The sequence below is a fragment of the Pelmatolapia mariae genome, linkage group LG7 (genome assembly GCF_036321145.2).
Source record: "Pelmatolapia mariae isolate MD_Pm_ZW linkage group LG7, Pm_UMD_F_2, whole genome shotgun sequence".
NCBI lineage: Eukaryota > Metazoa > Chordata > Actinopteri > Cichliformes > Cichlidae > Pelmatolapia > Pelmatolapia mariae.
Window position 1 is genome coordinate 13,085,924 of NC_086233.1, and position 12,702 is coordinate 13,098,625.

At 41.1% G+C, this 12,702-nt stretch overlaps 1 protein-coding gene across 4 annotated transcripts in view; it reads right to left on the bottom strand.

Moving 5' to 3' along the window:
* Nucleotides 1-5,993, bottom strand: part of LOC134630564 (metal transporter CNNM4-like) — a 37,084-nt gene extending 31,091 nt beyond the window's left edge. For 3 of the 4 annotated variants that reach the window (XR_010094303.1, XM_063477952.1, XM_063477954.1), the window contains exon 1: nucleotides 3,895-5,993. Coding sequence is in view for 3 of the 4 variants with exons in the window: in XM_063477952.1 (XP_063334022.1) it covers nucleotides 3,895-5,395 (1,501 nt within the window). In the remaining variant the exon portion in view is untranslated. The remainder of the gene's footprint in view (nucleotides 1-3,894) is intronic. The other variant, XM_063477953.1, reaches the window with a different exon arrangement.
* Between the last annotated feature and the right edge of the window lie 6,709 nt (nucleotides 5,994-12,702).

Genomic DNA, 12,702 nt, shown 5'->3' on the forward strand with positions numbered 1-12,702 from the left:
TCTTTTGCTGCTGGCTCGGCGAATTTTGGTTGGAGAAAGACAAAACCTGCAGCTCTGAATCTAGCGCAAAAAAGACGTAAACACAGCGCAGACCCGAGCTCCGACAGCGTGTCCGTGTTCGGGCCGTCGGGTGAGAAATCCGAGAAAGAGAAAGCTGATTCTGATGCGTCGGGTCCGCTCTGTGTTTACGTCTTTGTGTGGAATCTGTTAATGAATTGATATCGCTTTATTCAAGCTACTCACCTCTCTCTTCCACCTGCACTTTCAACTGGACCACGGCCAATCAGAGAGGTCCCGCCCCTGACTATCTCTGATTGGTTTAGTCCACGATAGGGGCATAATGTGTGTCTGTTGTTGACCACACGGAGAGTTGCAGAGATTTTTTTTTTTTTTTTGTTACCCGAAAATAAATATTTTTAGTCGCACCACTGAAAAATTTGGTCGCATTTGCGACCAAATTGGTCGCACTCTAGAGCCCTGAATGTGGTAGCCAGCAGCCAAAGACATGATGACTCATACATCAGACAGCACTACTACCACCATCAGTCCCACTCACCACAGGAAGTTCGAATGCCATCTCCTTGCAGCACATTTTTAGCAGACAAGTTCAGTTTCTAACCTTAAACAAAAAGTGTCTCTCATCAAAAATGTGCTCATGTTGTTGAAGATTAATGGGCTGAAATATAAAAATCCAATTTTTAAACTGAATTATTGACATCAGATTGCCTAAAATACTATGGAGACCTTGATTTCCTCTTTTGCTATTATCATGGTAATTTGACAAATGGCACTTTATTTAGGCTTATGCATGATGCGTGCAGGACTTAGGCTTTAATGCTATAAAAAGCCACAGCTGTAGGTTATGCTTATTTGCAATGACAGCTGAAATTACACTAATTCTTTTGCAATTTCGGGTGGAAATGAGGCATGCAGCCAGTTCCACAATGACTGAGCTTCATAATGTAGTTGTTTTCATATCTACAGCCTTATAAATGTAATGTCAAAGAATGAAATGCAATGTTTTTAATGTCTCTGGGAAAAAAAACACATTGATATGTTGCAAGACCATCACAATCACCTGCAGCGCCAAGGCTGTTATGATATTAAGCTCAGCTTTCAAGGTGTGTATATCAGTGGATTTCTGGCACTACTCCTGTACGGCTGAACGTGCCGATTTTCATCCCATCAAACAGCACAAATCAGATGATTTGAGCGATTAGGCTAGAGATGATCTCTGACTAGAGATGATCAGTGGTATCCACAGCCAGATTTAATTAAATGAGTAACTTGTGGCCACTTAGGTTTAAGTCATTACAGCACACAATTATAAATATTTTAGTTTGTTGTTTCTGGTAAGCTGAAATGCTTCTGATGGTGACATTTTTATTCTTGATTTTTCACCATTTTTTTAAAATTACTTTTACATTCACTTAAAGCCACTTTACTAGTCAGATTCAATGCAATCCAACATCACAGCCCTGCCACAAATTCATTTTTAACTTTTGCTGACATTGTTTTAAATGGTGCGGATTCTGCTTTACCTTTATCACTGAGCTGTGCTTATATGCAAACTTGCACAGCTCAAGTATGTTAACACCAAGTGGGAAGCTTTGGGATGAAAAATGAAGTAAATGTGAAGTGACAAAAACTGCAGTTCCTCTAGAAGTAACTTGAGGCTGATACCCAACTTTACATTATCAAAAGCATTTTTACTATTTAGCATAAAAATGGTTTTGTCCTATATGAACACTTTCCTCCTTCATAACAACTGTACTGTACTAAAAAAGAAAAAAACAATATATCCATTTAGATGCTGGAGTGATGTGGCTAATTTGGGTATCAGGTATAACTGATCGGGATCTCCTAGGCGACATCTTCATTAATTGGAGTCAATGAACTGGTCCTCTACACTATCTTTGCACTGTCTGTCCCTTCTGGAGCATTTTAATGTAATAATTTGCAAAATAATATGGCCAACTGTGGGGTATAGACCATTTGGTGACTGAAGTTTGATTTTGTAAACCTATGTCTAATTAGCAGGTATCCGTGCCTGTGCAATAAATTTGTTCAGTTTATGGACTCTAACCAAGCCTGACAGCATTAACCTATAAAGCCTGCCAGCTTCTATTTAAATCTAGTCTCTTATGGTTCCAAAAAACTAAAACTGACAGCCAGAATGCTAACTGAATAACCAAAAATGACTGACAATGGATAAAATGTTAAGAACATCTAAAGTTTGGCATATTGTTCATGAACAGAAAAGACGGAGATAGCCACCATAACATCACCCATGGGAGTCATTAAGTTCCACTGTGAAGGCTTAAATGAAGATTTTTGTCATCACGATCATGGTGTCTTGGAACAAATGAGGGGGTGGATATAATTGAAATCAAGGAAACTGCGCTCTCATAGCATAGCGATGTGTCAGTCAGTTCTCTGCAAAAATATAGAATGAACAGATTTATCGGTTATAAAAATATCATAACAGCAGAAACATGACCTTTTACTGTTGTTTCTTATATTAAAATATATTGATATATATCTGAATATGACATAAGAACTAAAATGTTGGGAAAAAAAGTATAAGCTGTGTATTAGATTTCTAGTGTTCCAAGTGGCTGAAGAGTGTGTACTGAATTATTCGAAGGCAAAAATGAATCGCCATTAATTATCTAAATATGCGGATTTACTGATAAGAAAAATAAATGCTGCCCTACTTTTTATCTGACACTGAAAAGCACAAGATCAGCAGTTTTTCTAGAAATTAATTGTTAATGTTTTTCAAACAAAAATAATAGAAAAGATAACTTTTTCTTAGGTCTGAACTGCAAGTTGCTGTTTTTCTTTACATCAGTGTGAACTGCGAGTTCAAGATATTGCTAAGCAATTTTATGACCCAACACTTCGGGGGTGTCACCCTCACCACATAAAGCTCAATTAGATTCTCAGTTTAGCTTTATGTGGTCAATAACTTTTTCCACACTGAGCCAGGCTAACATCATTACAAAAAAATGCTAGGATATCAAAGAGACCACCAGCAGCGCACATTGACTGTAACCATCTTATTGTGGTTTAAGCTCTGGGTAGTATTTTGGTCACTAGGATGAAGGGAAAACTATCAAATATTCAGATGTGCACCGAATTAGAAAAGCATTTCAGAAATTGGGTGGGTGGACCACAGCTAATCTCGTTATCTCTTGATACTACTTTTTTCACATACAGTGAAAAATGTATGTATGTATGTATGTATGTATGTATGTACCTTACTGGTCATTTTTGTACCCTGCAAAATCAGCCAGTGGCACCAAACGGCCAACAGCCACGTAGCCACTAATCTAGGCCTTATGTCTGACTTAATCACTTGATTAATGAAAGAAATATTCAGCAGACACAATGATAACATTAACTTAGATGCACTTCTTATTTCACATGTTAAAAACATATTATGGAATTTTTTAATAAACTGTCATTTATATGACAGTTTATCCAAATAAGTGTTTGTGGTCTAGTTTCTTTTTATTCCTTTTCATATTGGGTTTCAATTTTATACTGCAGCTATGCTACTTGTATTGTTGTGCATGGGACAATTAAAGCTCTCCAATCTTTAATAAGTGAATGCATAAACATACACTGCCCTCATGACAGCCTTATCAGGTGTGTGCAGGTTAAAAGCTCAACCCTGACCCCTTATAAGAGTAGTACAATATGTGCCCCGATGATGAAATGTGCTTTGTGTGTGTGTAGGCTGTGGTGTTCCACTAATCAATAGTGCTGGTGAACAGAGAGAGGGGGGGCTGTCGAGCTCACACAGGTTTAGGTCCCTGGTGATATGAAGGCTGCAGATTTTCAGAACAAAACATCATCAGGTGTTAGATTATGTCAATGCACACCCACCTTTCTTGAACTCCTCCAGCATGGCATCCAGCTTTGTGTCATGAAACACAAAGTGCACAGGGTGGTTATAGAACTTGGTGATGGTCTTTAGGTTTGTGCAGTCGTCCGGGTCCACGAAAGCCAAGTCCTTCACATACAGGATGTCCACGATGTTGGACCGCTCCTCATCATACACGGGTATGCGCGTGTATCCGCTCTCCATGATCTCTGACATAGTGTTGAAGTCCAGCACAGCATCTGCCTGGATCATAAAGCAGTTGGCTAAGGGAGTCATCACATCCTCCACAGTTTTGGTCCTGAGCTCCAGGGCTCCCTGGATCATGTTAAGCTCCTCTTTGACCAGGTCATTATAAGGCTCTGTCACTTTAAGCATCTCCACCAACTTCTCTCTGTTGTACACAGTGCCGATCTCCTGTCCCAGCAGGAAATCCAGCAGCTTGCTGACGGGAAAGGACAGAGGAAAGGTAAGGAACATGAAGAACTTTGTGAGCATGATCGTGTTGGCTCCCACAGCCAACCCGTGACGCGAGCACAGCGCCTGGGGGACGATCTCCCCAAATATGACAATGCCAATTGTAGAGGCGACCACGGCGCCCAGACCTGACCCGATGAGGTCATCGAGGAGGATGGTGAGGGTGGTGTTCACCAAGACGTTACCCAGGAGAAGCGAGCATAGGAGATAGTTGCCTTTGCTGCGGATCGGTTCGATTTTCCTCGCATATTTCTTCTCCTTCTCGGTGCCGCAGCTCTGAACGATCCGCAGCTCCATGGGGTCCAGCGCCATGAGCCCCAGGTTCAACCCGCTGAACATGCCTGAGAGGACCAGCAGGCACGAGATCATGATGACCTGCAGCCACATGGGTAGCAGCGACTTCTTCTCCTCCACCACCAGCATCCGGCCATCGCTGTCCTCCAACTGCACCCACCTGCCGTCCGTGTTCAGCGTGCACAGAGCGTATTCTTTCTTCTGGTCGCTTTTGCGCAGCGGTTTAATGTGCACGTTGAGCAGTCCCGACGTGCCCCGGCTGCTCACGTTCATGAAGTTCCCGACGGTGATGTCCTGCGTGAAATCCGCACAAGTTTTATCGAGCGCGTCCATCATGCCGCTGCCGCCCCGGGCAGCCGCCACCACCGCCCCCTCCTCATCCTCCTCCTCCTCCTTCTTGACCTCCGTGAACTGGATCTGAGTCCAGGCGCTCGAGTGAAGCTGGACCCCGTAAAACCGGAGCTGCAAGGAGCTCTCCTCGGTCACCTGGATGACACCCTCGTCAGTGGTGCTGGCCGGCTTGTTGCTCCTCTCCAGCCTCATGCCGAGCACCTGACTCCCACCGCCTCCGCCGCCGCCTCCCCTTCCACCGCTGACACCGGGCCCAGCGGCTGCCACCGACTCTGTCCGGCCGCTCCACAGACAGATAACCACGGTGAGAATGTAACCCTGCTGTCCACTCCATTCTGTCGCCATGTTTGTTTCTGTGCTCGGCGACCTGGGAGCTGACGTCATTTACTCATGTCCAAGCAGCTCCTCCCTCTCCCCCCATTCCCGCTATCTCTCACATACGCTCACTCATACACGGACACACACACACATTAACACCGACTGCCGGACAGCGACATGTAGAGCTGATAAACAAACACACTCACGCTCCTTGCAGGTCACACACGCTCCTGGTGACGCTTTGCTATCATTTTTCTGCAGCAACACTCACACTCACCCCGCCCCGCCTCCCCCCACCTCAGTCCCCGGCCACGTTACTCCCCGCTGGGCTCGGGGCACTGCGGCACACAGCAGGACGGACGCTGCTGCTGTTGCTGGCCACCGATTTCTCATCCATCCAATTGTATCCAAAGCCAGTTGCTGTTATGTAAAGGCACATGGCATCTGTGTACATCCCCCCTCCATCCTCATCCTGCACCAGCCTGCATCCCGCTGGCACCAAGCCCGGCCAGGGATGCTAGATGCAGGGGACGTTTATTTATTTATTTCCTGAGAGACAAACTCTGTGGAGCCAGGATATAGCCCGTTTGTATAACGATAATAATTACATAAGCTGTCTGCATCAGTTCAGTTAAGATGTGGAAAAGCCTAATAATTTCCGAGGTTGACTATTACATTACTGTATCACTGCATTGTCACGGATTTTTTTTCCCAGTGCACAGTGTTTAGTGTTTATTAGCCATCTTTATTTATTATTAGATCCTAATATTCGCTAATCAGCTGTTATGTAATAAGCCAATAACGTTAAAAGTCCTTTCCTGTAGCGTCACCCAGTGGCCACACCACTTATCAAAACTGTACTTACTAGGTCTGAGGTAAAATTATTTCTGAGGGGCCGAACGTGCCAAAATGAATACAAATACAACGGTTATCATATCGTCTTGTCTCTGTGCCATTTTGTCTATTTTGGTTATTTTGTCTCTTTATGTGAGTCTTTTTGTGTTTATTTGTTTTTATTTTGTATTGCCGATGCCTGGGTCCAGGGAACAACCCTAACTGAACACATTACGAAGCATTCTGACCGATTTCCTCTTTTAAAGTGATGTGCACAGACACAGACATTTTTCTTTAGTCACAGCATGCGAATTTTAAAACGAATTGAACGTTTGTTCCTTTCACATGGTTTGATTTCATGGTGATGTCTATGGCTTATATACTTCAGGCTGTCACTGACGCTTCAGAAAATGAGGGACTATGTAAAAAAAATGTATGTAATTCCCAAACAGTGTCTAATCTAAAGTATTTGTTAAACAAACAGAATTAAAGCTGAAAGTTTGCAGTCACGTACTGATTATTATGTGTTTCTGTAATACCACACTTGCATATGCTTGAACATAAGGGATACTGTATTAAAAAACAGTACAAAAGGTTTGTATTTATGAATAAAAATTTCTTTATTAAAATTCTACAATGACAGAGTTTCCAATGATTAAGAAATAAACCAGCATCATTTTACATCATGACGTCATGCTTCTTTAGATTGTGGATCAATTATAATTCTGTACATCTTTAATTTCAAGAGATTATAGTGCAGCAATCAGTAATTATAAAGGCCATTATTATCCAGTTTGAGCAGAGTGGAGGTACAATTATCAAACAAAACTTCAGAATTTGACTTGATAAATAGCCCCAGAAAGTAATTTGACTGTTTTGCTTCTGTGTATGTTTGTAGTACCATGTGCTTTTACCACATACACCAGTCAAATACAGAAACGTCAGTCAGTGGATGGATAGCTCAGGAGCTCTCCCTACAGGTAGAGGTAGGCCAAGCAGAGCCTACACCAAGATTAGATTTTTTCTGTTAATTCCAAACAATTTTACAGCAATTTTATTGTTCTTTAGGTTTTAATATACAATCCCAAACCAGAAAAACTATTTGTACCTGTGGACTTTATATGCCATTTGCACATAAACTAAGCCTACCCATTACGTTCTGGTGTTATTTATTTATTTATTTTTTACTCTCAGGCTGTTAAACACAACTGAGTCTGTAGGTGAAAAATTAACACTGTCTTTTAAATATAAATTTAAAGAAATAGTCGGTTACAATCCATTATTCTCACATGTCTAAAAGATAGAATTGTGATATTGCTAAGTTTGTTAATTTACACAGTCTACATTTATGACACCTTTCTTTCCTTCAAATAGGCTAAACTTTTTTTTTTTAAATGTAGTAGCTCTGTTCCAATCTTACCCACCAAAGTGCCTAAAATGCACACTTGTAATACTGTATTACTTTACAGTGTGTTTCCTCTAACACGGAAGTTTGTATTACTTAACCTCTTTAACCATATTTCCACTGGTTAATCCTGGGGTGTTTTGTATCATGAAGGTAGTTAGCTTCTTATGAGGGTATATTGCCATGGTAAATTGTACTGTTGTTGAGCAGGATATGTTCCAAATTTCCAGCTCTAAGCCTTCATTTGAATTCTATTTTTATATTTATTCTTTACATGCTCTCAAACAGCTAATAACAATCCAGGCAGCAGAAAACTCTCTTTTAAAAAATAATGAAATGTACAAGCTGATAACCAGCTAATAACCAGGTTAGTGGATGAATCCAGATTACAAAAAGACACCCTGGATATGTTCAACTCTCTTCATAAAACAGGCCACAGGGCCCAGATTACAAAAACAAAACATGTCAACATTAAGACAGAGAAACTATGTACAAGATGCAAAACTACCACAATGAGCTGAACACATCTACACAAACAGGATGACTATTGAGAGGAGTAGAAATATTTTCCTGCTATTATTTGCTGCTATTTTTATAATCATCATTACCATTTCATTATTAATAGTGATGTTGCATTTAGATGCATTCAGATGTTCAAATATATTGGTATTATATAAGTCTTTATTCTAGGTCCAAGAAGAACCACTTTAAATTGTTGAGTTGAATCTATAATTTAAAGGTTTTTGAATGTTTTTATATTCTTACACATAGTCTTCAGTGGGTGACAGGCGGAGTTGCAGGCTGACAGGAAACACGTCTGCAGGGCATGCTTCTGCAGAAGCGAAACTGAAACCAGAGTCTAAGTGCAAGTTAAGAGCAGGTTATTTTTTATGCATTTATCGCTGATTAAGCTTTAAGTAGTTGTATTGGATTGGAACATTTGTTTTATACATTTTACATATAAGTCAAGATCGGCACACACATAGTTTCAGTTGTGCTGGCCTTCTGTCTAGTGGAAAGGTTAAGGTCTAGCTGGGGAGCTGAGAGGTGAAACAAAGTGCAAGCAGAGGCTGACACATACACACACACACATCGTAGATAGACTCAGTTATATAGGTAAAAGTTAATCTTATGTTTTGCTTGCAACTGCAAAAATTGTGCGTGCATATGTGACTGTTTGATGAAGAAGCAGGTGCAGGATGTTCTAGAGACAAGCGACAGCGAAGGCGAGCGTCCGGGGACAACAGGAAGGCACCTGGATGGAGACGAGACGATGTTCTTTTTAAACTATGTTAAAAGTCATTGTGGTTTTGGTTTCTGCCTGGCAACAGAAAGGGGGGCTGTACTGTTTCACCCCTATAAATATTGGGTTCTGACAATTGTAAGGGAGTTCAACACTGAATCTGTACAGTGTTGGCTCCACGCTGCGTGTATTCATTAAAATGCCGTCTAATTGCACCCGGCCGGATCAGTGGTCATTATTTTGGTCTACCTCCTCAATTCCTGAACCCAACATTTGGGGGCTCGTCCGGTGGAAAAAGGGGGATTTTGGAGGTGTAGACGGAGAGATCCGGGGTCCGTGGTGATTAGACGGGCAGACGCTAGTCAGTAGTGAAAGTGAGGAGGCATTCCCCGGGGCATTTAAAGGTAAGACACTGCCTGTTGAAATATATTTCCAAAAGGTGTCACATTGGGCATGTCAAATTAAAGCCTAATCACTGAAATTACTGGTGAATGTCTGTTTTGATTTTGGTGAAAATCTCATGGAAACTGAAGTTGAAGTAATGATAAAGAAATGAAAGTTATAAGTAAAAGTACTGGGTTCGAGTCCCAAAGAAAAGGAAAAGAATTAAAGTGAGTTCAAGTCTCACGTAGAAAAGCAGGGCATTTGGTCATTTTTGGTGGGTTCAAGTCCCATTGGTCATTTGGTCTATCTTGTGATGGTCATTTCAGGAGTTCGAGTCTCCTATGTCCGCAAGGATAGATCGGCCTCAATATTATTCCTGTTATGGGGATAGATTGTTGTTTAAATTACTCTAAATTGTTCTAGGACGACAGCGGCGTCTGTTAAGAAGCGCATTTTCCCCTTGGTAACGCTTGCGCCTGGGCAGGACGCTGACCCTTGACCTACCAACGAGTAGGGATAGTACCGTCGACAGCGGGTGAGAATTTTGGGAACCTCAAAAACTGCTAGGAGTTCGAGTCTCCTATTTGCGCTTGTTTGGGTACTGGTAAATTAAGTTAGGGTTAGAAATCTGGACAGAGCAGTTCGAGTCTGGCCTGGTGAATTGGTCGCAAAAAAGCAGAGGCTTTATCGGTTGGACCGTTAGGATAAATTCATCTAAATTAGGTAGGAACTACAAGGCCTAAAATCTGTGCAGTTGTAATTATGAGACGTCTCTGTAAATATAAACTATGAGATCTTTGTTTGAGAGGAATGTCTGTGTCAGCAGTGCACTGCCGGATGTGCACTGATGGTGTGTAAATGCAAATGAGCAGCGGTGACGCGCAGAGAGGGTGGTTTCAGTTTCGAGAGTATTGAGCTTTATAACTATTGTCTGTAAATTTTGCTGAATGCCTATGACTGAGATGCTGGTTTTGCTCACTAGAATTGTATAAATAGAGTGTGGATTGATTACTGTAGATGTATAGGAGTTGACTGACTTTTGATTGATATATATATAGATTGAGTGCATTGTACAGTACCTAAGACCAATATATTATTTTAAAGTAGTAACCTATCTTGAGCCACAAATGCTGGTGTGTTTTATTCTTTCAGTGATTTTAACTGTGTGAATGATGTAAGTATTTGAGTGACTGTGCGTGATTTGTATAAAATAAGTAAATAGGTAATAATAACACTCAGGAGGCTGATAGTAGAGTGAGTGAAAAAGTGGAAGTTTAAGAGAAAAGGCAATGTGTGAGACGATTACTGAATGACAAAAGAGCTCTATTTAAAAGTGTGAGTGAACTAAAGCTGTATTGTTTTTAGATGAAGATTTAGTAGAATTAAAGAGGGTCTGTAGACTATAAATACGATGAAAAACAAAAGAGTTAGATTAGTCTGAAGAAACAGGAAATATGGCTCTGTGTGCCTGTGTGTGTGTGTAACCGGGGCTGCATGCCCATAAAAGGAACGGAGTGTGTGAAGAGAGAACCCAGAGAGAGAGACGAGTTAAACTCTGGGTGGAGAAAGCACAGAAGAGAAAAGAAATGAAAAGGATATTAATTGTATGCTTTAGTGTGTTAATACAGGTGGAGGTCTTTAAACCTGGAACCCTGAGTTCAGCAGCAAAAGCATAGATCAACACAATTGGGAAAACAGGCCAGTTTTTTGGCTAAAAGTTGATAGCTTCACCTGTCACTTTGTCCGGACTCTGAGAAGAAGCTTAAAGGACAGTTAATCTCCTGAGGAAGACCGACAGAACATCATGGAAGAATTGACTGCAGCCAAAAGGCAGTGCAAGTGAAAGCATTAACACTGACGACGACTGATGAGTCCAGCAGTATGAATGAAAGCACGTGATGCAATATGCCCAGTTGCTGGTGAAGAACAGTGGGATATGTCTGCTTGAAGGCACTGACTCTCAGATTTGCCATGCGTGAGGTAATCTTGAGAGAGAAGACTGAAAAGATGGATGGAGAAGTAAAAAAAGTGCAAATAAAATATGACTGTATGACGACTCCAGAAGCAGAATGAAGGAAACCACGTGACAAAACATGCACGGGGAAACTGGAGGCTGGTAATGAAAAGTGTCACATGACTGGGGGGCACTGAGTCGAAGGCCCTGAACGTGATATTTTGCCAGACTGGAACTCAACTTAAAAGAAGAATACTGAAACATCAAAACAGAGAAGAAACAGACTGTGTTTGTTGGAGCTTTGAAGGCCGGACAGGACACTGTGAAGAGAGGGACCGGTGTCAGGTGAAGCAGGACAAGTTTGACTGCGAGTATATAGGATATGATTGGGTTGAAATTTGAAGGCTGGACTTTTGGTGGTTTAGGGAGGTCCACCACGTCACAACAAACAGGTAAATAATAGAAAAGGTAAAAATAATGAAAGTAAATAACTGACAACTACATTAATGAATAGAAAACACACATGCACAAATTGTTACATGTGAAATTATTTTTGGAGAGAAGCAGAAGTGAGATAGTTTGAATCCAGAACTCAGAGGAAAGACGCATTAAGTAAAGCTGATTACAATTTAAAATGCAATGAAGAAACAGCTTACACTGCATTTACATGACCCCATAATGCAAGGAAGAACACGCTTACATACATGACATAAGTTGGTATTTCTGACCAGAGAAAGAGAAATGGGTCGTTTAGGTACCCGTGATAATAATGAAAATGTCTCAGTTTTGTTATTTTCAGGAGTAAAGCAGACCTGGACCAATTCTCCACAGCCGCGGTCGGAAGAAATTATAGGTTAACATCAATGGATATGTTAAGGCAAGTTTCTGGTTGAATTGTTCACAGCATGATGTGTCCAGGAACCTGAAAGCAAGCCCTAACTCCTGGCTGAAGACCAGGAGGGCTGTTATTTAAGGTGGGAAATCGAAAAGTTTGGGCTAGTAATTCGGGAAGGAGAAAACTGACTGTTTAACTGGAGAATTGTGAAGGAGTCTGAAATACTGCAAAGCAACACATACAAAATGACCCACACAAACAGAAGATGCACTAACCTTAAGAAGATAGAGACAAGCTTGTGAAGAGTAATGCAAAGATAGTGATTAAACTTGGCTAAAGGACACAAACACATGCAATTAAATCAGCTTGCTAATTGTATGAGTGATAGAATGGTGTGAATGTTTAATAAGATAGATAAAAGCTTGAAGTTGACTCAAAAGAAGCTGTATGACAAGGGAGTGAGTTATGGAAAAAACAAACAGAACAGTGATTAAAGTAGTTTTTATAAGAGTGAGTCAGGAGTGCTCTTGCACTGAATGATCAAAGCAAGGGATTAGTATAGAAAGAAAATGAAAATAATTCAATAATGTGATAAGGTTTAAACATGCATTTTTCTTGTGAAGTTGGCTGTTGAGCTGTGAGTCACTATGCAAATTAGCTGGAGTGAGTGAGTGACAAAGACACTTCCTGTGTCTGTGTCTCGGAGGCTTTCAGTTCG